Source organism: Idiotropiscis lumnitzeri, chromosome 19 (genome assembly GCF_059441095.1).
Source record: "Idiotropiscis lumnitzeri isolate Australia: NSW breed Sydney's pygmy pipehorse chromosome 19, RoL_Ilum_1.0, whole genome shotgun sequence".
Lineage (NCBI taxonomy): Eukaryota > Metazoa > Chordata > Actinopteri > Syngnathiformes > Syngnathidae > Idiotropiscis > Idiotropiscis lumnitzeri.
Window position 1 is genome coordinate 5,251,896 of NC_142409.1, and position 25,701 is coordinate 5,277,596.

General features: G+C 41.2%; 2 protein-coding genes across 8 annotated transcripts in view; both read left to right on the forward strand.

The window, feature by feature from the left end:
- Positions 1–153: 153 nt before the first annotated feature.
- On the forward strand, positions 154–6,595 carry cbln2b (cerebellin 2b precursor). Of its 7 annotated transcripts, none has more exons than XM_088282814.1 (6): positions 157–302; positions 3,493–3,555; positions 3,784–3,887; positions 3,989–4,278; positions 5,293–5,412; positions 5,520–6,595. In XM_088282814.1, exons 4-6 carry the CDS (start codon positions 4,000–4,002, stop codon positions 5,715–5,717), a joined length of 597 nt encoding a protein of 198 aa, XP_088138940.1. In that variant the 5' UTR covers positions 157–302; positions 3,493–3,555; positions 3,784–3,887; positions 3,989–3,999; the 3' UTR covers positions 5,718–6,595. The 7 variants fall into 7 exon arrangements, with proteins under 7 accessions (XP_088138939.1, XP_088138941.1, XP_088138942.1 ...); XM_088282817.1 differs by having other exon boundaries at positions 3,784–3,842; XM_088282818.1 differs by having other exon boundaries at positions 3,784–3,837.
- The window catches only part of rttn (rotatin), a 171,668-nt gene continuing 146,130 nt past the window's right edge, over positions 164–25,701 (forward strand). The window contains exon 1 of the mRNA XM_088282799.1: positions 164–302. The gene's annotated coding sequence lies outside the window, so the exon portion shown is untranslated. The remainder of the gene's footprint in view (positions 303–25,701) is intronic.

Consider the following 25,701-nt stretch of genomic DNA (forward strand, 5'->3'; position numbering starts at 1 on the left):
AACACAAAAGAAAAACAGGGGTAAAGATATTTTTGAAAAAAATATAAAAAATGCTTGTATTTCGAGTGCGTGCCCACCCATCACGTGTTCTGCACCTCCACCCCCTGTTACAAAATACTTATGTTACGTTTCCTCTTACAGTTAGGTAATCGTCCATACACCATACAGACGTTGGTAACTGGACTACATTGCTTGGAAAGCTGACAAAGCTATGGTGAAATAAGCCAGTGATGGCTTTCCACAAGAACCATTTTTTTGCAGTCTGGCCATGGGCGAGTGAAACTCTGCATCGAAGACAAAAGGTAAGCAGAGCTGCATTGAGTTTTGTTGGATGCACAGATTAGACAAGCGTATTAATCACAAGCGGCACTTGATTGATAGGGATGAGAGTGTATTTGTGTTTGATGATGTGTCCGTCGTCTCAAGTACCTCACAGTAATTTTGAAGTGTAATTAACTTAATTAGAAGAAAAACAGAATCCATACAAAATGTAGTTGCAGTCACATCTGTTTACATTCTGGGTGCATAAATGCGAATTGCTCCGCTCCTAGTCACCATGGTACTAAAATCCGTGTGAGGCTAATGCACTTGCATGAGGCGGAGTCCCTTTCTCAAGCAGGTTGACTTCAGCAAGACAAAAATATAGTGTGGAAAGTATTCTGTAATTCCGATCTTTGGGATATTTTGTCACTGACAAGTTATGGACAGATTTGGGGACTGTTTGGAATAACTAAAAACTCCAAGTAACTGCTGGAAAATGCTGTCAAGATAAATTGAATGCAAGACTGATGATTAATAATTCCAGCTGTCCATCCGTTTTCTAACGAACTTGAATCAAGGTCATGACAAAAAATGGATTGTAGCCCAGCAACATGATGGGGAAAATGGACCAAAGTTGTGAATGGGTGAATTGAACGCACCAAAGTCAATTATAAGAGCCACCACCATATCAGTGGCTTTAAGCAATATGCTTAATAGGAAAGATTAATCAACTCAAATGAGCTACGCTTGTGATGTCATTAATTGAAGTCGCGTTCAAAAACAAGAGTGAGACTAATATTTTGACGCACAATAATAAGAGTGCGAAAGCTTGACTCAATTAGTTTGTCACCTCTACAGTGGCAACAATTGAATTTTGAAATCCCTTGGGAGGAAACGGTCACGCTGATGTAATCAGGAGCTCACACATGACACAATAACTCTTCATGTCACTCAAGGGTTTCTTTCAGGCCAAAATGACAAGTTGGGCTAATTGTAAATGTGAGTATAAGCCTAGCACACAGAGATATTTATAGCTGACAGATGGACGGGAGGACAGATGGATCTGGAAGGGCGTGCCAACATTAAAGTGAATGCGCCGTTTAGTAGATGTAATGTTTGTTTATGCGGGATGTTTTGATTGCATCTGATTGCATTTAACACACACCAGACAATATGTCCCGAACAACCGGAGGGGATAAATGAGTCATCAAGCCACATCTGACCTCTATGTGTACTCATGGCTTGAAAAAAAAAAACATGTGTAGATAGAAACACAAAACCAATCATAGTAGGCTGAGTCATTTAACTCACACATGCACAAAAAAAAAGGCAGATGGCTCGCTTTAAGAGCTGGCACATCATCGACCTCCCCGTTCCTGGAAGCCAGTAGGCACTGCTAGCTGTCAGGGAAAATAATCGTAACGTGGTCGTCAGTGTGGCCAATCAGCTTTCCTGAAGGACGTGCGGCCTCTTTTAGGGCAACGGCTGCCCCTGGTATGTTAATGCCATATAGGCCACATTCCTTTTGCCTGCATGCCCCCCCCCCCTACTTGACATTTGATGTTTTTCCATCGCTACGTGTCCTTCTTGAAGGCCTCGGGTCAGTTGTGGCTCGTGGATACCTGATGTCACTCTTCCGCATGGTTTGGCAGTCGACTCTGACAGTGCAATGTTTGTCAAATGGGGTTGAGAAAGGGGGGGAAGGAGTACTGCGATTAAGCCAAAAATTCCCTTTTCTCTGTAGCGCAAGCCATGTGAAGCTTTGCGCCAGGATACTGTGCAGCTTGTATATCAAGATTATCCATGCTCTTCCAAACCTTGATGAGAAAAGTGTTTTTTTTTTTTCTTCTGCCCCTCAATCCATAAGCAATAAAGAAACACCCCGGCTTTGATTTAAACCCCCAAACCGCATGTTGTCATTGAAATGATACATTGAGTTTATTTTTTTTTTCAAATGGATAAAAATCCCATTCAGGCCATAAAATGTCCACATATTGGTCTTCATCTAGTATGTGCTGATCTATAAATATTCAAGTCCTCGTCTTAAAAAAAAAAGAAAAAAGACACTCGGGTGTAATCTTGCTTGCAGCTTTATGCTTATCTGATCCCCTTTGATTCCTCTTGTCACACACACACACACACGTATACACACGCACACGCACACCGCAAGATATGTACATGGCGCTAAATGGTCATGCACACCAAATGGATGAATGTCAAAACACACAAAAAGGGAGAGACATTGCACTGCACTGTACGGCCCCATGTGAGCTTGCGGGAAGCTAAGCAGAGAAGTGGTAGCTCATTAAAAGGCCATGACTGCAGTGTCACTTGCATTGTGGTTCGACATTGTGTGGAACTAAGTAATTAGACCACCCGTCTTAAAAATGACGGGAGAGCATCCAACATCATGGAGCGCTTTAATGGGAACTCTTTCAATTTCAGTGCACTCTCGACGGTTTCCCGTTTTGAACAGGAGTGATGAATTGAATTTTCCTTGGGCCAGCTCGCTGAGAAGTCACAAAGCATGTAACATTCAGCCAATAAAACATCACGTTCTGTTCAGGGGTTCAAGTAAGATTAGAAATTATTATGGTAATTAAATGTTGACAATTTCAGGCAGTTGTGTGATTAATATTTTTTTTTAGCACAGTACATTTTTTTTAAAGAGCTAAGAGCATTTGGTTGTCGACAACAGAATAACTTGGAAAGATCCAATACAAGGCTTTATACAAACATTCTGCCTTTATATTTTTTATTTAACGTCACACATGGGGTAAAATGATAATTTTTGATTACATTTCTAATCTCAGAAGAAATTGAATTCAAATAGTTTCCAGTTGGGGAGAACTCAAAGCAACCACTCGGTGGCGCTAAAGCATCTCTAGTTGGGCTGCAAGCTAAATGTCAAATTGGGAACCTGTACTGTACATGGATGCGGAATGTGGTGCGCATCAGCAAGGTTAACCCGAGCACCCCACCCTTTATTTCGGATTAATCAGAGGCAGACACGAGACATCAAGAGCATATAAATGTCACTCACTGAGAGCTAAGTGGTTGCTCCTACTAAACTTGAGGGGAAACAAAATAAACAAACCACGAGTTCACGCGTGTGTTATTCATTCCGAAACACTTGTAAGGAGTTGCACATAGAATGGGCGTGAGTTGGCCATTGGAAGAGAGCCCGGAGACCTCGACTGTTTTTTTTTCTCCTCCCCTTCTTTGGACCAGCATCTGAGCGCTCAATTCAGTCGGTGAGAGGCAGAGGAGGAACCCGCAGCATGGAGTGCGCAGGTAGGTCCGAAATTACACGTGAGACATTTAAAAGTGGTTCTTAAAGCGTAGTTTATCTAAAACGGCCGGGGGCAAGGTGAAATATATATTTCCTTTTTATAAAGTATGTTAAAATGGAATGTTGCGACATTTTACGCGCTCATTTTGAATTGCGACAGCATGAAAACTATTCACCAATTCCGCCCAGCACGTTTTCTCTAACAAAAAACATTTTGTTTTATTTCTCAGGATGTACGTCAACCTTTGTGTGACTGTGAACGCTGCCTTCCAAAAATAAGCCAAGTAAGGTGCGCAGGAAGGAGGGGAGACGCGGAGTCAGAGGGTGTTTAAGAGTGAGCTAGAGGAAGAGAGGGAGGAGAGAAGGGGAGGAAAAAGTGGACCAGGTGATCGAGTGCTAACAAACCTCCACGGGGGCTGCCGGGTTCGAACACAGGATCAGCGACCATGGTGCCAGCGCGCTGCCCGGGACTGGCCCTCCTCCTCCTCCTCCTGGGGTGCACCGTGGCTTTGTGCCTCGGCCAGAACGACACGGAGCCCATCGTGCTGGAGGGGAAGTGTCTTGTCGTGTGCGACTCGAACCCTTCCTCGGACGGAGCGGTTACGTCCTCTCTCGGCATCTCGGTGCGCTCCGCCGGGGCAAAGGTGGCTTTTTCCGCCGTGCGCGGAACCAACCATGAGCCGTCAGAGATGAGCAATACTTCAATGACCATCTACTTTGACCAGGTGAAAACGAAAATGGAATAATGTTTTTTTTTTTCTGGACGTGTTTTTGATAGCTCGAAGTGATTTGAACCTTAAAAAAGCAGCTAAGATGAAAGTACGTTTTTCTTTTGATTTGATATAGTGCGTAAAATGAACCCATTGACGCTTACAGGTTACACTGATTTTTTTTTTTTTTTTTACGTCGCGTGTGACTTGCTTAATTTTACATTTCTTTTCATTTAATTCACTTTATTCGTTTTGAACCTCGAAGGAGCGTTGTTAACGCTGGCACTATGATGTTTTTTTTTCAAGGTGCGCAACTCATATCAAGCCTTTTACGCTAGATTTTTTTTTTCAGCCGAATCAAATTTGTCGTGCATTCTAGGAGTGCGTAAGTGGATATTTCATTTATACCAAAGCCAATTTATTGCAACCTGCTTGTTTAACAAGTGGGAGCTATTTTATTTAGTTCTGTTGTTTTAAGCAGCAACCCTTGTAAAGTTGCGCAGTAGAGGCTGAGTGGACACTTCATTTATGCCTCTGTAGCGTCTTTTAATGTGATCGCTCATTGATTATCTATCAGATCTCACTTTGATATAACTCGAAGCAGCCGCCTTAAGGCTGTCTGATGTGTGCGTAATGAGTGTTATTTTGATGCGCAGCGCAAAAGAAATGCGTTGTTGTATCCTATCCTGTTTTAGCGTGCTTTCTTATTTTAAGCATTGGTTTCCCTTCATTAATTCAGGAGCATATCACGAAGCATTTATTTAATTTTCATCCAAGCCATCCGAAGTATGTGTTTTGGAGAACCCAGTGGGAAAATCAACCAATTAACGTTGAAAGTTTTAAGTGGTTTGATGCATAGTTACATATTGTGTCCTTTCAAGTGTATGGTGCATACGCTTAAAACGTTACACATTTGGAACCAAATCAAACTCCCTCCCGTCTGGCGCACAGAGTGACACCTGGAGCACTTGGCACAGGCACCCCAACCCCTCGACCGGCAAATAAAAATAAAAAAATCTGTATTTTCAGGTTTTAGTGAATATCGGCAACCATTTTGACCTGAAGGCGAGCGTTTTCCAAGCTCCAAGGAGGGGGATTTACAGTTTCAGTTTCCATGTGGTGAAGGTGTACAACAGACAAACCATTCAGGTGAGCATTTCAGATTTTTTTTTTAATGCAGGCAAGAACAAGTGTCAGCTCGCACGAAGAAAAAAAAAAGAACTCACCCCGCCCTCTTCTCTTATCCTCTCCCGCAGGTAAACCTGATGCAAAATGATTACCCAGTCATATCAGCCTTTGCCGGCGACCAGGACGTGACAAGGGAGGCGGCCAGTAATGGAGTACTGCTGATGGTGGAGCGAGAGGACCGTGTCTATCTGAAGCTGGAGCGAGGCACCCTCATGGGCGGATGGAAATACTCCACCTTCTCAGGCTTTCTGGTCTTTCCTCTATAATCTGACCTTGGATGTGACTCTGCTTGGATCGAAAACAACAACAAGAAAAGAAAAACACAACAAAAAAAAAAGAAACAACATGCAATTCATTTTAAACTCGAAGAACTTGTCAGCCAAGGAAGTCGATGAAACTCCTGAATGTCCTCAAACTCTTTCATCCTCCTCCCCCTACCCTCCTCCTTCTTCCTCCTCCTCTTCCTCCTCCTCCTCACATCAGTCTACTATCTTAGTTCAATATGAACCTCGGAGATTCAAATATTCACATCCATCACCTTGTATGCAGTCAGGACGTCGTCGCGGTGTTTGGAATTTTTGCTGGCTTGGGAAACTTTGCCAAAAAGGACAACGTTAAAGGAAGGAAGGACATGACACGGATGAGGCGACGGGTGTGTTGTGCTCGATTTTAAGTTTTGTATAGCCTTAAAGAATATATGGTTTCCGTCCAAGTGAAGTATCTGGAATTATGGACAAGCTGAGAGAGAAGTGCTTTCACACCCAAAGCCGTCTTTTGCACGAATGGAAGTCGTTTATTTCTTTATTTTTTATTTCTGTTTTGTGCTGTCAATGGTGTTACGTTTGGATGGTGAAATTAAGCCAAATTTGGGGCCACACGAAGAAGAGTCATTTATGCCAAGAAGAGGCCACTGGAAACGACTTGACTTGGAGAGCCCTTTTAGTGAAGAAACAAAAAAAAAAAGATTCTATAATTTTTAAAGTACATTATTCACATTAGTGTGTTTTACATTGCGGAATCTGCGTATAGCTTTTGATTGATTTAATGTTCAGTGACGTTGCTCACTAAATGTAAAATGTGGAAACAATAGAAGAATCCCTATATATGTCCCGCTTAATAAACTATATTGTATTGTATAGACAAAGCGCATATCTTTTATTCAAATGAGATTCAAATGAGCGTTTAGTGGCAGAGAATGAGGCCTGTGGGCACTGTCCTTGGTCCTGAAGTCAAACTCGAGTTGGATTCCTGAAATAAGACTCTCTAAAAGAAAATGTTGCAGCCTTTACCAGTCACATGATGTTTTATGGCATGAAGTTGTCAGTTGCTATTTAACAATAAGCAAATATTAAATATGGTGTTACAGTGAGAATTAAAATGCATTTATCGGTACATTTTTGACTTGAAGTGTCCAGAGGCAACAACTTCAGTGCGCCTTTACGCGTCACACTTTCTGTTCATGGAGCATAAAAAAAACGGGAAAGAAAAGCTTTCCATACAATTTTATGTGTTTTTATTTGAACTGAAATGGTATTTTCAAGCTGCAGTGTAAACATTTTAGCCAAAGTCCCTGATACACTTCGCCTTATTGCGCACAGACACAATATGTGAAGTGTGCCCGGTCTTTTCCCAAGCAAGTGGAACGTGCTAAGAATTTTTAATCAAGTTAAGGGATGAAGTTTAATTAATATCAACTATGTTGTCTGGTCCTGCTCGGATGTGCCCCCCAAATTAAGTCTATTGCTTGTTTCAGACGTGTTCCTTTTGTTGAGGCAGTCATTCAGAGATCCTGACCACGAAATGCAAGTTACATTTGGGTCCGTTCTTGGTGGTCGATGTTACTGAGCTTTTAATCTCTCCTCAATGTGAGCCCTTTGGGTCAAAAGGACAAAATCATTAATGTTCGTTGGTGGTGATCTTATTAGTAGGTGACCTTTTTGGTGCTGTAATTACACTTAAACCCATTTTATTCCGAGGATTTAGTCAGGGAATAAACACAGATGTTTTGAGCCGTGAATTGAAAATGTCAACATATAATCCAAAATGGATGCCCGGTTGTGTATAGAGCACCATGCAGTATGAAATGAATGCACTTTTTTTTTTTTTTTAAAGTGCAACACGGAGGAAAAACCCAATGACACTGAATATAGAGAGTGAACACACATTTCTTAAAAATAACACGTTTATATGATCAAAAACAATAAGAGCAATGGGAAACATATTTTGTGGTTGTTTCAACTAGGGATTTATAAACTTTATGAAAATGCCAAAATGCAACTCCGTCCTGCAGCTTTCGGTGTTACGTGCACCCCAACAAACTAATAGCTCCACCAAAAGGAAATTTGACTTTTGGAATCAGAGCCCAGACCTAAATACAATTGCGAATATGTGACATGACATGAAGGAGGTTTGTGATGAAGCGATGTCCTTGTAGTCGCCCATATTAGAGCACTTCTGTAAAGAGGTGTGCCCAAATATTGCAAAAAGTCACAGTTAAGAGGCCTACCCCAAATGATGATGGGCCAACTGCTTAACAGTTCATTTATTTTATTATGGGCGGGGCAAGAGCTGGGGCTCTCACTTTATATATCCATGAATATCACCAATTGAACACTTTCAGGTCACCTAATTTAAAATACATTTTAGGTGACATCACTGACCTGTTGCAAACGTGTTCAAATGCAGTAAATTGTCCCTATATTTCTGCAAAGTGTGCGTGTGAGTCATTTACAATGCATACAATTGATATTCAGCTTCTCAAAGATGCAAATAATCTCCCACATGTCAAGTTGACACAAAAAAACAAAGTCTTTTCATTCATGTGAGTGAAGAAAGACCACAAAATGATACGTGAGCATCGGCTGCCACCTTTTTCCTCCAACAGTGCTATCTGTAATTATACATAAAGACTCATTGTGTTTATCTTTGCCCTTTATAAAACAAAAAAAAGTCAAAACAAACAAACACTGGTCATACAGACTGCAGCAATGAGACAAGCTGACTTAATAGAGGCTGTGAAATCTCTTCCCAGTCATCCAAGGGTCATACTACATATATGAAAAATAGGATGCAACTGTGTAACAAACGTCGATTACCTAAGCATTTGTGATTTCATTAATTGATGAGTGTTTATTGTCATTTCATCCTGCTGAAATGGTTCCATTTTCTCATGATATATTATATTTGTAAAAAAGTTAAATTACCTTTGAGAACGTCCTGCAAAAAAAAAAATATATATATATATATATATATATATATATATATGTATGTATATATATATGTACACACACTGTTGTTGTACCTGAACAAACCCCTTCTAATTAGTTTTTACAATTGCTTGGAAGACCGCGTTAAATGCCCTCGTAGGCATCTTATGGCCCATGGGCCATAGCTTCCCTACCCCGCATTTGGATTATTAGGACCATCAACCACGCAAACTTAAAAACAAACACAGTTGTAGTATTTTGCTGACTATCGGTTGATTTACTTTTCTCACTCTTGGGTTGTTTGAAACTACAGGAAGGATTAAGATCCAGGAGGATTTATCCTCTCCAAAAGAGCACAAATGATCCGACATTGCAATCATTAAGATTTATGATATGCAGCCTGTATTGTAAATTTTTTTTCTTTCATTTTCAGTAAATGCAGAGTCATCCACATTATCGTAGAGTATAAAAGCTACATTCTTTAAGTATAGGCTGCATTTTTACTGAAGCGCAGATGGCGTTTCATTCTGCTTTGCAGGCTGCGTCAAGATAATTACAAAATTGTAGATGGCGTTAAAAAGCACTGAACTCATTCGGACTTTTTTAGTTATTTTTAAAGTGTGTTACTACTTCGACAAGTATGACCTCTTGTGTGTTTATAAGGATGCAGGATACATTTAAGTTAAAAGCACAAAATGCCGTGCTTCTGCTTTGCGATGTAAATTACATAATGGACTCATCAGACGGATGTCATCTCTGGTTGCAGACTCCCATGCACGATGTCACTAACTCATTAGTGAGCTTGCTTTAGTGTATCAACACCCACGCTGGATGCAAGTGTGAGCATTTTTATTTCATGCGTGCGAGTGGGCGCATTCCTGCATGCTCATTGCGTCTTTGGCTCAGCGTCTATTAGCGCACGTGAGACAAAACAACACTTGGAATCGTTTGAGTCACAGGAGCTGAGTTTGTGTCGCATGAACATCAAGACGGCTTTAATTGACATCCACTGCCGCTCATCTCAGCCATCTTGAAACGTGAAAACATTTAATTACGTTGCCTCGCGAGAGGATGATAGTCGGCAGGTAAAGTGTCATCTATTTGCAAAATGTTTCATGTTCACAAGATTCCTCAGATGGCTGACTTTCTCCTCATTTCAAGACATTGTTCTTTTGTCAAACGCAGTGGAAATATCTCGTATGAAACAGACTTTGTCATGTGCTGATCACCAGTTTGTTTCAAGTTTGTTATCAGGGGACGATACTAAACCTCAATTCAATATTGGTGGGGCTTCCATAATTGATTTTTTTTTTTAATTTTATTTTCACCATCTGAGTCATTGTGATACAAATAAATAGCCCACAATCAAAAGGGAAGTCTGCCTGCTAACTGAAAAATTGATTGATTGAATACGTTTGTTACTTTGATGATGCCCTTCTTGATGCAACATATTTTTTTTTTGTTGGTTTGGGACCAGTGGTGGCTTTGTATTGGGATGCTTTTTTTTTTTTTCCCATCGACCCTCTGTACTGCATGCATGAAAAGCAGCAACAAATACCTTTTTTTTTTTTTTTTTTTTTTTTTAAGTAATGTACGTGCATCATCATGCTCACATTATACAACCTTACGATATTGTAATCCACATTTATCCGAAAGAAATTCCAGACAGAGGCGATTCATTTTCCGAGGCTGTAAAATCATCTTCAGATTTGCTTCACAACAGACAGAATTGTCGTAGGGTGTTATTATCAATACAAGCATTTTCTATAATTGAGTAAAACATTTATCATCATATTGCTTAATACAAAGTTAAAAATAAGAATCAGGGTGGACAAAAAAAAATCCTTAACTTTAATAACAATGCTGTAATCGGAAGGTGATTATTATTGCCGATGCTCCAAACGCATCTCACATTTTAATTACCACAAAAGTGTTCCTTATCTCTGGTGACTTCAATCATGCTTCTCCTTCCTCCTCTCTGCCTTCATTCACACAATATGTAACATGCCAAACCAGAGACAATAAAATATTGGACCTCTTCTATGCCAACACCAAGGAGGCGTACACGTCACTGCCCCTCCCCCCGCTGGGCAAAGCTGACCACAACTTGGTTGCTCTCCTGCCTGTGTACAAACCTCTCGTCCGCAGGCAGCCAGCTGTGACACGCACAGTTCAGCGATGGTCCGGAGAAGCCGAGGAGGCCTTGAAGGACTGTTTCAACACAACTGTGTGGGAGGTATTCAGCGAAGCTCACGGTGAGGACATTAATGGTCTAACAGACACAGTTACAGACTATATTAACTTCTGCATGGAGAACACCATTCCCACCAGGACTGTAAGATGTTTCTCCAACAACAAACCCTGGATCACACCGGACATTAAAGCTCTCCTGAAGGAGAAAAAGAGGGCTTTTGTGTCAGGCGACAAGGACGAGCTGAAGAGAGTGCAGCGTCAGCTGAGAAGGAGGATCCGAGAGGGGAAAAAGTCCTACAGGATGCGGATGGAAGAACAACTGCAGCGGAACAAGGCCAGGGATGTCTGGAGGGGCCTGAAGACCATCTCAGGCCACGGACAAGCAGGTAAGACCCAGAAGGGGGGGGGGCTTCAGTGGGCAAATGAGTTGAACCTATTTTTCAATAGGTTTGATCAAATGTCTGACCCCGCTCAGGCTTCCCTGACGCAGCCCCCACCCACCCCTCCTGCCACTGCGAACAAGACCCTCTCTCCCCCTCTCTCGCCCCTCTCTCTCTCCACAGGCTCCAGTTCCCAGCCTTATCAGACAACCACCACTTCCTCCTGCTCAGCCTTGTTCCTCACAACATCTCAGGTGAAGAACCAGCTGAGGAAGATGAAGGCGAGGAAGGCGGCAGGCCCAGATGGGATCAGCTCCCAGCTCCTCAAATCCTGCGCAGACCAGCTGTGTGGAATCGTCCAGCACATGTTCAACCTGAGCTTGAAGCTGGGCAGAGTCCCCCAGCTGTGGAAAACATCCTGCCTGGTTCCGGTTCCAAAGACACCCCATCCGAAGGAGCTCAACAACTTCAGACCAGTGGCGCTGACGTCTCATCTGATGAAGACCCTGGAGAGACTGGTCCTCGTCCATCTGCGCCCCCTGGTCAGCTCCTCAATGGACCCACTCCAGTTTGCATACCAGCCTGGCATCAGTGTGGATGATGCCATCATCTACCTGCTCCACACTTCACTCTTCCACCTGGAGAAGGCGGGGGGCACGGTGAGGATCATGTTCTTTGATTTCTCAAGTGCTTTCAACACCATCCAGCCCGCCTTATTGGGAGACAAGCTGGAGCAGGCGGGAGTGGCCCACCACCTCATCACATGGATTCACAACTACCTCACAAACCGGCCACAGTACGTGAGAACACAGGACTGTGTGTCTGACGTGCTCCTCTGCAGCACGGGAGCGCCGCAGGGAACTGTGCTGGCTCCCTTCCTGTTCACCCTCTACACCTCGGACTACAAATACAATTCCACAACCTGTCACCTGCAGAAGTTCTCTGATGACTCTGCGATTGTCGGCCTCATCACTGACGATGACGATCGGGAGTACAGAGGGGTTACGCAGGGGTTCGTGGACTGGTGTCAGCAGAACCGCCTCCAAATCAACGCTGGGAAATCCAAAGAGCTGGTGGTGGATTTCCGCAAGCGTCGGCACTCTCCACCTGCACCAGTGAATATCCAGGGAACAGACGTTGAGAGGGTCTCAACTTACAAGTACCTGGGTGTTCATCTGAACAATAAACTGGACTGGAGCGACAACACAGACGCTCTCTATAGGAAGGGTCAGAGCAGACTCTTCCTACTCAGGAGGCTGAGGTCCTTTGGCGTTCGGGGAACACTCCTCAGGAACTTCTATGACTCGGTGGTTTCATCAGTCATCTTCTATGGAGTGGTCTCCTGGGCAGGAGGCATCTCGGGCCGAGACAAAAAGAGACTGGACAAACTGGTGAGGAGGGCCAGCTCTGTCCTGGGCTGCTCCCTGGACTCTGTGGACTCAGTGGGGGGCAGAAGGATGACGGCAAAACTGTCATCAATGCTGGACAAACCAGCCCACCCATTCAATGACACTCTGAGAACACTCTACAGCTCCTTCAGTGACAGACTTTTACACCCTCGCTGTACCAAAGAGAGATTTCGCCGCTCCTTCCTGCCGACTGCTGTCAGGCTTTTTAACAAGAACATTGGGTCAGGCCTACAAACAGGAGGGCATTAGTGCAATTGTGCAGTCCTAGAATGCAATATACACTACTACTTTACTTTCAGCCAAGGGTGTACTTAAACATCGACCAATGATGTATTTTGTTTACCATTACAGTATTCTTATTACAATACTTCTATCACTATAGTATTTCTACCACTGCAGGATGTTCACTATTACAGTACTTTTATCATTACAGTACTTTTATAATTACGGTATTTCCTATCATTGCGGTACTTTTACTATTACAATACTTCATCATTGCAGTATTTTTCCATCGTTGCAGTACTTCTACCATTATAGTACTTTTATCATTGCAGTATATTTTATCATTGCAGTACTTTTACCATTACAGTATTTTTATCATTGCAGTATTTTCTATCATTGCAGTACTTTCCTGTCATTTCAGTACTCTCACCATTACAGTACTTTTATCAGTGTAATATCTTTATCATTGCAGTATTTTCAATCATTCAGTAGTTTTTATCATTACAGTGTTTCCCCCTCTGTATAATGGACAGGCATTAGGAGTGTTTCCTTACACTTAGATACGTTTATACTGTGTATATTTGCATGCTTTTTATGAATGTCTGCTGCTAATGTTATACATTAACGGCTACATTACGCCGCCGACTCTGTGTGATCTATATCTTTGCTGCTGTAACACTTCAAATTTCCCCATTGTGGGACTAATAAAGGACATCTTTATCTTTATCTTTATCTTTATCTTTAAACAGTGAAATATAACACCTACTCACCATAGGCCATCGTAACGTTGATAACAAGTGAGTTTTAATTATCTTTATGTAATTGCCCTTGTATAAATAAATAAATAAATGAGGGTCCCAAAAGACAAAAAAATATTAAAAACACAAGAAAGGTCATCTTGCTGCTCATATCAGGTCTCGTCAGATCTACCAGGTCTGATGTCGCACATGACATCATTTATAAGTTTTGTCCTACTTTAGAGGCACATTCTTTGTAAAAACAGTACAATTTTGCAAAGTATGACTTCTGTGATATTTGATGTGTAAATACCCGAGTTCTTGTTTTGTGTGGCAGCACTTAATACGATTGATTGGCTCCGTGACCTTGACATGCAAGTTGGTTTTATAAATGGGAAATGCACATTTATTTAATTCCAAGCGCCCAGTATTCAGGGAGTAAAGGTCAAAGCAAATGCGCAAAAGCTGTTGACACATATTGAAGCTCAACCTTTAGTTTAGAAGCACCATGCCAATTTTGTGCTTTGACAAAATAACATATTGGCTGTCTCTGCAAAAAAAACAAAACAAAAAAAAAACTATAAATACAGACCACTGATTCAACCTATATAATTATCGAAAAAATTTAAGGCTCTTCAGTTTTACAACTGCATATATTTTTCAGTGAACAACATTTCTCCTGATTGCAGATGAGCTCCACAATATATTGTTATGCATGAAGGAAGAAAAAAAGAACTTTGAGAAAAGCTGTCTGTTGCTATAGACTCATTTTCTCCGCAATGGCTGAATTGCCTTAAGTGCAATTGTAAGTGTGAATAAGCCTTTCGCAGCATTATTTTTATTCAAGCTACTCCCCGGCAAACCTACAGGCACTTCCTTTTGGAGATGCAATGATGCTCTGGGGACTACTCAGCCTAATATCTAACGTGGCAGCAAGTTAAAAGGAAAGGCATTGCGAATGTCAGGATTTATCGCGAGGTTTTTAAAAGGCTCAGCTCACTTCTATGATGTTTGAAAGCCATTTTCAGCATCTTTCCTTCCAAATGAGCTCGGCTAATTTCATGGGCTGGGTAATGGAAGCGTTTTGTCTGAAGAATAAGGAGGCGTAACCTACGCGACACGTTACATCTGCAAAGCTCCTCCTTCACTGCGGAGGGAAAAAAAATGGTCATTTTTACACATTTCATTTTTGTGCACTGTTACGGAGTGGGATAACATTTTTAGGAACAAATTGATCGAGGTCATGTTTTTTTTTTTAATATTGTTTAGTTCCTCTTTCGATAAGACTTTAATTTTCCCTCTCTTGGTTATATTATATTAAAGCAGCATAATACATGTTAGGAAAGATAATGAGCACAATTTCAGAATAAAGCAGAGAAGAAAAAAATATATATACTTATAGTGCTCATGGCCATTTATTTACTCAACTGCAGAAAGTACCTGCCACCTATTGGCAGTATAAGATATTGACTATATGACGTAGATACCACTGATGTGCAGTGGTTCACTTCACTTCACGTCAATCGTGAAATTTATTGCCGCTTTTGTGCCGGAATATGCCACACTGCATACACAGCGATTTCTTTGAAACGCTACTATTTGCATGGTGCCATTTGCAAGCATACCTACATAAAAGAATCACCTCGTTGTGTCAACTGCTATTTTACTGATGGGCTAAGTTTGCACAAGAAATGCCCATAATCTTAAATGGTATCGTCAATGTTGATGTTAGCACTCCTGCATTGTAGAGGAAGTCCAGAAGCACAAACTGCATTTTTAATTGCACATGCAAACATTTACTATAGAAACTGAAATGAGGAAATCCCCTTAGTGGATATTTTCAATTGTCTAGCGACTATTTCTGCACTTCTTCACGTCTTTGCTGCATGGAGTTGACGGACGCTACGTGTGTCTTCGAGGAATGTGGAATTTCTAAACCGTACAACCCACGCTCCAACTCTGTCAGATCAAAAGACTTCTTGCGATTGTCTGTACCGAAAAATGGCACCAAAAGTGAGGTGGAGGCGTTGGTTTTCTTGGAATTCTTTACGTGTATTTTATGGATGGCTCTTCTCTTCGTAAATGTTTTGCTTGAGCTGCGATAAGCGTGGTTGACAATTACCTTATTTTGTATGTTTTCTTTTTTTTTTTTTTAGTCTAGGAGACTCTGAAAATAAATTTACTGTGTAATCTCAGCCTTACGCTCGTGAAATAAAGGCTAAATAATAAAAATGTTTTTTTTCCCCATGCAACACATATGTAACGCAATTTTTGGTAATAGTCGAACAACTAAGTATCACTTCCCCGATTCAAATTAATTAATTATTAATTAATTAATTTTATGTTTTCATACATGTTTGTGTCAGTAAAGAAAAATGCTGATAGGTTTTTTTTTTTACACGCCAATATTCATTTTACTACTCTATATGTAAAGGAATAATAAATTTGAAGCCTTTTTCGACACACTTTGATTTGGAATGGGATATGCGGCGTGTTCCAACCTGTGCCAACGAATGAATGAAAATAGTGACTCATGGATGAGTCACATTTTCGTTGAAATCGAATGAAATCTTACTTTCCGTGATTTTGCTACCTTTGACATTGGGGAGCTGGCGCTTCGACCCGACCCATTCAGACCGGGATGGAAAAAGACACTGAAACAAACGGTGAAAAACCCAGCGAGGATCACATGTGTTAATAATGCATTTGTTTGGCAAACAAATACATCGACGCAGACAAACATCAGTCACCGAACCGCTTCTGTGAACAGGCCCATCCCCTGTGTTAGACAAAGTCTGTTTATTCTCCCTGCCACAGCTTGCAATATCCATACTGAAACACACAATTCCCTCAAGGAAACGCGACTCCTTCCAAGCTCCCCCACCACCGCATAGACTATGCAAGGCAACAGAGGCTCATCTGCACAACGCATTGATGTGATGGTTCCAGAACATCATCTGCCTGCACATCATATTCAGCCACAGCTAGCCCGAGAGACATAATTCCGGACCCGTCTTACACTCGACCAACTTTAACAACATTCATTATGATTGTGGAGGGGGAGAGACACAAATAGTTTGGCTGGGTGGCAAAACTCACACTGTGAGCTGTTCATCCCACAGATGACGGACACATGAGCAAATCCACATGCACTATTCCAAGTCTGGATATGGTAATTCGATAGATCATTTGGAAGGAATGGAATACAATATTGGATTTAATAAGGTTCTGTCCATGTGACTGGAACTGCAACATACCCGGCCAGAGTGAGGGTGGTAAAAATACATTTTTTTGCAACTTCAACATAACTTGCTTTTGGGCAAAAGGCTTCGCTTGACCATGACATGGGCAGTGACAACGTACAAAAACGTACGGGCCTGCTATATTGCTTTAATTTTTCCGGTAGACTGACAGTGAATTATTCTCTTTTGAATTAATAGATAAATATCGTTGTTACTGTCTGACATCCAATTTTGTTGCACTCTTTAGGTTTAGACTTTTCACTGTATGTTCTAGTTCATGAACTGGCAACATTATTTTATTTGTCACATTATTGAGCAGTCACGAAACTCACCGCACGTCACTACCGAGAGTATCTTAATATTCCGTCACCCTCATGTGGCTAAATAAGGCAACCGACTAAGGAAACAAGCTGACAAGACCACAGAATAGTAAATGAATGTAATCGCATATTCAAGCGCCATGTTGAATTTAAATAAACCGACTAACACATGCATGATCCCGTCTCACTTCCCTCATGTTCCAATTAACTCATTCGCTGCCATTGACGGATATAGAAGCCAATTTATTGTATTTATTTATTTATTTCTTTACCAAGACTGGTGGCGAATGAGTTAAACAATTCATTAAATTCAAACTCAAATGTGTTGATGGTAATATTCACTTCCCTTAAACGGTGTACCAAGAAAATGTGATAATCTTTGCTTAATTTATGGCACCAAGAAAGCCTGTCGAGTTTTGCACCATTTATTATTATGTAAACCTTCATGAGCGGAAGTTGCATGAATATTCCAACAGCCATCTAGAAAGTACATTTTCTTTCTTTAAAACGCTTAATGAATTGTTTTGGAACCTCGGAGATCGCTGATCAAAAAGAATTGTTGTTCACATTTATTATAAATTATATAAATTGTTACATTATTATTATATTATTTATTTGTAAATTATTATTATAAGTCATGAGTTTTTCATAACTTCAGAGGCATATTTTTCCCCCAAAGTTTTTATTTGATCTCATAGGGAATCAATCTAAGTGGTTCCGAGTATGTTCTGCGCACACTGATTTTTAACATTTAACCAATTTTGAAAAAATGTGTGATGGGACACGGCACGTGATGAGGGGGAAAAGAAAAAAAAAAGTGTATTTTGACGGCTCTTACACTGTGTGGTCTACTTGAAAAGTCAAACACACCACTCTCTGTCAACTCTCTACTGACAGTCGCAGACTCCTTCACCAAAACAGACATCTGTCATGGTAGCAGGACTGATTTTTGAGAGGCAACATATTGCCACGAGGCATCCAGTAGCCTGGAAAATACAAAGGAGAAGAAAAAGCAGTAGTAGAAGATGTGGAAAAAACTTGGCTGGCCTGTCAAAATAAGAATAACAATGCGCCTCTTAGTGTCCGGCAACGGCGTTCTGTTTCCCAATCACAAAGTCCAACTTGGTGATGACCAGATTTATCGTTTGCTAGACTGTGAACAGATCATTGTCGGCAACGAACATTTTCTGAACAGATCAGGGAGGGAAAATATTTCTTTCCATAACCCACACCAGAGGATAGTGAGTCAAGAGAATCTTTTGTCGAAATGTGAATAAGAGATTTTCAAAATGTATCTTGATTAATTGACATGTGCGACCATTTTAAGAAAATAAAGAACATCGAGTGTGATAACACGATTGACACGTTTTGCGATCTTCTCAGTTTCAGCTTCACAGCACCGCACAGTGCACCCAGGAGAGGTGGATGTCACCAAATAGGATGAGTCTAATAACTCGATTTTATGGCAAAGAATGTATATTTCAAGAGGTTGAGTTCTATATTTTCATGGGAAATCAAATTCTTCACCCAAACGACTAGAATTAAAAAAAAAAGAATCTGTATTGATTCAATACGAGGCCGTCACAGATAAAATTGTCTACGGAAAAGGTGATAAAAGCCAGAGAATATATGTCAAACTCATCTCATCATAAATATCTGGGCAGGGCCGTTCGATGATAAGATGGCGTCTTAGTTCCTCAGGCAACGCAAGAAACCTTGAGGAACGCCACAGGCATGTTTTTAGGGCGTAAAGGTGTAGCCTTTCGGTAGGTGTGCACGAGCCAAGGCTGCTCTGGCTATGGATCACCACAGCGAGCTGAGATATTCATTTCACCGTCAATAATCACCTTCAATGGAGAGTGGCAAGAAGGCGAGGTACAAAATGGAAGGCCTTTTTTTTTTTGCTGCTTTGAAATACATCAAGAATGGAGAAAAAGCAAAACAACCTGAAGTGAAGACCTCAGCCAAGGCCGGACGATTATATATTCATAAAGTTGGATACGAAGGGAGTCCCAGGATTCACGAGCCATATTTTTCGATTTTTGTTTCATTTGAACACAGGTGAAGCCATCAGCGTGACAGCTTAGTCATTACAGTTTTATAAGCATATCATTCTCTTGATCATGGCTCGCCAATTGACATTGGAGCAATGTTGCAAAATTGAAAAAAAAAATTTCTGACCTTGACAACATTTCAGCGCCCGTTTGAGAAGATTTATGGCCATCACGTCACTCCAACTCATTGTACAAGTTATACCATTCATGGTAATTTTCTCTAAACAAGATTTGTTTTTGTCAAAGCATGCAGCGGAGGTCAAGCAACTTCTAGAGCAGCCGTACACTCAAAACCAGGGAAAGTCTTTCAATAATGCTGCGTTGGAAGTCGGCATCCACAAAAGCTCATTTTAGCAGATGCTTTGGAGAGCGATAAAGCCGACTTCAGGTTTTTCAAAGTCTTCCAATATCATGACGCTGAACGACCGAAGGTGCTCACTTTCTCTTGGAGCAGTGTGACGACCATAAAGGTTCTCAGACTAGCGCTGAACTGCAGTCGGGGACAGAAAAACTTCTTGAGAGGCGGCAATTTTGCAACGTTACTCCAATGTCGATCGGCAAGCCGTGAATGACACGCTTACAAAAACTGCAAAGGCAAAGCTGTCAAATGCTGAGGGCCTCACGTCTGTTTGAATAATAACTAAAATGGGGGAGAAGAAAGGAAGTGGATTGTGACTTTGCCGCCCTGTTTACAAAGAGAAACTTTAGAATGCGGAGACAATAGACTGTTCATTTCTTTCCACATTTTTTGGTGTATTTCTGGAACACACATTGTATGTACGTATGGCTGCAGAATAAAAAACAAAAAAAAAACACCGGAATAAATAAATAAATAAAAATATATACATTTTAAGTTATTGCTTACTCGTCTAAGCTGGTTCATAATTAGAATTCTTAACTGATTGCAATTCAAAAACCTCTCCCTGTAGTTGTGTGACTTTTCTCCTGGTACTCTGGCTTGCTTTCTCAGTCCAAAAACATGTTGAGATAATTGTCCATGCGTGTGAACGTGCATGGGAGTGATTGTTTGTCTACATGAGCTCCGTAGTTTGGCCACGCTTGTTTTATGGCAATGTTGGATTTTTATCTGGAATTCAGTCAATGTATATAACCTTGATTTGTCGACAAATTTGAACAGACTTTAAGAAAAAGTAGCGGTATGTAGTGTTAAAAACATGACGTACTAAAACATGTTTTCATTGGGAGTTTGGTCCCAGAGTTGACGGAACCAAAATAAATATATTCACATTGCATTAAAAAGTGTTTGATATTGTTGTCCCCCCCCAAAGAAATTCCCCTTTCAAAAAGAAACTTGCTTCAGAATTATTCAGCGCCATTTAGAATTACATGGTGTACCAGCACCGAGATTCTTATCACAGCCATTTTGTTCTGACGCGAGTGTACCCGTGTGTGTTGAAATTTGCCCAATCAGAATGAATCCATATCCATCCTGCCCCAGTTCTGGCATCGTCCCCATCTGGTTTGACAATCTGTTTTGATGGAAATCAGTTGTTTTTTCCACCCTCTCATCCGCGCTCTGCGCTCTTGTGGGTTTTCGCTTGAAGTCGTGTCTGCGATGGCGGCTCAGACACTCCACATGAAACTTGGGCATGATCACAGCCTCTCCAGTATTGCTAGCATAGCGCATCACAGTGCTCACCCACACTCGGGAGTTGAGGCGATACCATCATTTGGATTTCACCGAACATAGGGATGAGATTTTTGCGAGAGAAGAATTAAAATCTCAGTCGGTGTCATTTAAAAATGTGGGCTTTTGGGGGGGGAAAGGGCATGTGTTAATCTTATGACTCTTGATATTTTCTTGTCCAAGCTGATCTACTTCGTGCGGTTAATTGTCTTGACATTGGAATATTTGTTTACATTGCTTTTATCTGTTTTTCTCTGAAATGTTGATAGACATTCCTAAGCAACACTATCTACTAATTTTCTTTTACATCAACATCACATGCACTGGTGGAGCTTGTGTGGGGGTGCAGGGGCACTGCCCCCCCCCCCAAAAAAAAAAAATTATGCTTGGGCCAACTTGTTTTACGATTTATTTCCAGGAATTCTTTTCCACATCCGTCTCATGTAGGGAACATGAAATTAATGTTTATCAGGGTTTTCTAAAGGATTTTAGAAGTTTGTAATTTATTTATTAATTTTTTTTTTTGCTTTGTGGACCGTCTTAGATATCGTTGGCCCACTCATCCTTAAAGGCGTGGGCCACCCGAACATGTTTCTTCAGAGAATAGGTCATAAGCATGCTCGCTCGTCGAAACATGGCATTTGGTTAATATTCAGTTTGGGGAATATGACTTAAACAGTAAAAACTTTCAGTTTTTAGCCATCTCAGAGGACGGCCATTTTGTCCCTTTTGTCAACTTAACAGGACATCACAGTTGCTCAGATAACGACCAATCATGGCTCTGTTTCAGAGAGAGGTGAGCCATGATTGGTCGTTATCTGAGCCCCATGGACTGTGTTCTACTTGAGAGGTTGCACTCTAATATTCCTTACAACTGCCTCAAAGGTGTTTTTTTTCTTGAACCGTGCCCTGAACAAATGTGAGGCAACTGATGTGAAAAATTAAGTGGAAACGTAATGTTAGTAATGGTTAAATTTGAGCTGGCAGTGCTTTTCTTCGTATGTCTGGATGTCAATGTTGAAAGAGTAAACGCAGTTAAGAGAGTCAGCATGAAACCGGGGTGAAGGGGCTGTAGGTGTGTGCCCCCCCCTCGCATATCTCTCCGGAATAACCGCAACGAGCATCACAAACTCTGTTTGTGTCAACACCTGCCAATTCATCTTCACATAGTAAACTGCCATCAGCCTGGTAAGACTCTACCCAGGCAGACAAGGAAGGATGAAGGGGAAAAAAATCTTTTTTATTGTGATTATTCTTTTGTGTCCCATCTCCCGACTACCTGCCTCTTATACTAAAAAGTTTTGCAGGCTTCTTTTTTTTTTTTTTTCAAATGCAAAGGTAGTTTGCCTTTTCTACTCCCAAAGTGCATTCTATCCCAAATCACGTTGTTCCTTTCCTATTCCACCTCCTCTTCTGTTTTGCATCTCCCAGTTCACCAGCAATGTTTTTTTCTGTAACAACTATGCATATACAACAAATATGAGACTTCTCACTGGGTTTTAAGGGAGTATCGTTGTTTTTTTTTTTTGTTTTTTTTGAATGTCGAGGGGAGAACTTAGGCGACTGCTGCAGCACAGTTGTCAAACACGGCAGACATACAGGACTGGGCTATCAAATAGGCCGTCCTTCAGTCACTTGTCGGCTCCTTTAAAGCAGCATATGGAGAAGAACAGAGGGATGATAAACCCTAAAAAAACATGTCCTACATCAAACAACTGCCTGGTTTGCGGCGAATCCTTCAGATTCTTCGGGCTCAGAAAATCTGCTCAGTTAGCAGTGGGCAAGAAAAAAAGAAAAGTGCTTGATCCGTCCTTGACAGCGTGGGCTGCAGTTAATCCTTGCCGCAGACTATACAAGCATCTTGTCTTGTCCGAAAAACACCATTTTGCACCTTTCCTGCTCCGTGTCTGGGGTGCCTCGATGTGGTTTAATCATTTCACAAATATAACAACGAAGAAGAACTCGTCGCACCCTTGAGCTGCTTCATCGTTGAGATCCGTGTAATTCTATTTTCCGCTTCTCACATGTACTGGATGTACAACAATCCCCCCTGGTGAATCAAATCTGAAGATTAGGGGAACATTCGCACGAGCCCAAATTGGCTTCCAGGAATGCTTGAATCAATCAAAAGGCAGAAGTAAGCCGTTGGATATTTAGCGATAGACATGGAGACACGAGGTGTGAGAGTAAAAAAGGCCAGGTTTGGGGTAATGCAAGCGTGAAATGCCATCTTATCGATTAGCGGACAATATAGGGCAATGTGGCTGCGTGCGCTGTCATTTAGCGGGAGAGCAGAGGATAAAATGGACACGTGCTGATTCCAAACAGTCCTCCAGCTTGAGAAAGTTCATATTTTCAATGTGACACTAAGACAACAACAGCTGTATTACAGCCTGTCATACAATATTTAACAAAAGCAAAGTTCATGAATTCTGAAACAGATTGTCAACTCCTTTTCTGAATGGCAGCCATCCTGACCTGTAAGCATCAACGGTCACGCTTCATTACAGTACGTGTCAAGGCTTTAAATGCGCCTCGTTTCTTGCTCGAAATTCCGAAAGGGACAGCTTTCATCTGACAGAAGCCAAGCCGACACCATCCCACCTCTGTCGGCTTCCGTTTCTGTCCTGGTGTCTCTCCGTCGATTCCGCCACCCCCCGTCCGCTTAATCTCTCTAAGTGATAGGCCATGGCACGGGCTTCTCTCTTCCAAAGACAGGCGCATCATTAGGGAGCTGAGGAGTGCAGTTCCTGCCCCCGGGGGAGGGCTGACAGTCCATCACAGCCCTGCGGCATCACCTCCTTTGGACTTTGGATATCAAAGGTGCTGCTATGAAATTTGAACACAATTGGGTGAAATACCTTTTTTTGACAATAGTGTTAGAGGAGAACATTTAAAAAAAAACAAAAAACTTCAAAGTATTGTGAGGTGAAAATGATTAGAGAGGAGCGGAAAGTGCGTTTTGATGTTTTTTGTACGATGCAGATCACTATAGAAGACATCCTGACAATTCACACAGATTGAATCATACAGATGCAAAAACACATAAAACATATTTCCCGTTTGGATTGTTTATGCTAGTCCAAGCCTATCAATAGATGTATACAGACGTAAGGTTTATTTTCCAAGAGCCATGAAATAATCCCAGACTTCCAGACTTGTCAATGTCACACCTAGGAAATGTCAATTTAATATATATACATGTTTGAAAAATATGGATTTTTCATACAGCCTCTATATTTTGTATTTTCACCGATTGTAGGTGTGAATGGCGCAGATATCACCCAGTATATTTGGGAATTTACTTAAAAATAGTGGATTTTTTTTCATCATTATTATGTACTGTATTTATTTTCGCTTCCCATTTTTTGCCTCACCATTCACTGAATTTCCAAGCATCTTTATTTATTTGACACCAATAAAAATATATCAAAGATATCACCAAAAAAGTACAAGGTGAGGTTGATGTTTTGTTACATCTCTTGCAAGGCTATTGAGTCATTTTGGCTAACGTAAGCTAGCAAGCTAGAGTCAAACACAGGGCAGTGTTTAGCCCTCGGCACTTCACATACACTACGCAAAGTAATGATTCATTTGCATTAATGTTGGCGTGAATAGTTTAATAATGTATAGAATAGTTGATAATCCAGGTGCTTTGAGTGTGTAATTCATTTTAAAAACTGCTTGCACACACATGCTAACTTAGCATGGCACACGCCAGTAAACAGACATATGGCTACTGTATGTTTTCCGGCGCCACTGTTTCGTGATTTCAAATGTGATTCAGTGGAGCAGTTAGGATTAAAGGACAATCCATTTTGGCTCCAGAACAGAAATGCTCTATCTGGGCGGTGTTGTGCCTACCTATGCCCACGGGAGTCTTTGTCAATGCTAATTAGCCAGCGTACCAAGCGGCGATGTGGAACAGTGTTTCCGGAATGCGTGACGTTTGTTTTCTTTTTGAAGTGTGCCTTATTGTAGAACGAACTTCTCACATTTTTCAAGCGTGGTTGTGATGGAGTTCAGTGGCTACAATGTGAATACAATTTCTGTACTCTCATACTCGGTGCATCGTAATCGATTGCATGTTGTATGCGCAGGGATCCTATTAGCAGCATGCTCATATAGCTGCCAAAAACTCCCCGAGATAAAGATTTATTTCATGATGGAATTGGTGGGCATGACTTAATGTGTTTCTATTCTTTCTGTGGCATTTTGCCTCCTCCTATTGTCTCGCCTCTCTTATTAACATGCACTTAAATTCCCTTTGTTCTCTCAAGTGCTCATTAAAGAATTCAGTGCCTTCTGATGTCTATAGTTTTACATAATTAGAACCCAAGAGGGCTCCACGTGTGCACTAAAGTTCTCCATTTGTTTTATTCGGCATTAGAGGAGCAATTTGTTTAATTTCTCTGGAGTTTAACCTTGCTGACTGTGATGGAAAAGCACCTGCAAATCTTGCAAGCAGTCAGGTCACTGGTGGTGAGGAAACACTGCTTGTGAGTGTTCCGTGGGATATTATGTATAAATCAGAGCGGCTTCATTTTGCAATTAATAATGTTTAGGAGTCAGGCCATGGTGTTAAAAGAAAATGAGAGAAGAAATGAGAAAACATGCATTCATTTGATTTTCCTCCTGGTAAATAAGCAATAGGGCGCTATTATTACTTTATGTCAGATGATACCAAACTTCTTCAGCTCCAGACGTAATTTTGGTTCCTCACCAAATTTACAAAAAAATCATTGCGGCAATATTGACATGTATTGTGCACAAATGAATAATAAAAGAAGCAAAAGCATGGATTTATGACTGTAAACATTTACTGCACAGTATTATCAA

Excerpts from the sequence above, each read along its gene's own strand:
- cbln2b (XM_088282812.1), top strand. The coding sequence starts at position 4,000 with ATGGTGCCAGCGCGCTGCCCGGGACTGGCCCTCCTCCTCCTCCTCCTG. Across the intron at positions 4,279-5,292 it reads TGACCATCTACTTTGACCAG|GTTTTAGTGAATATCGGCAA; the intron begins GTGAAAACGAAA and ends CTGTATTTTCAG. Across the intron at positions 5,413-5,519 it reads ACAACAGACAAACCATTCAG|GTAAACCTGATGCAAAATGA; the intron begins GTGAGCATTTCA and ends CCTCTCCCGCAG.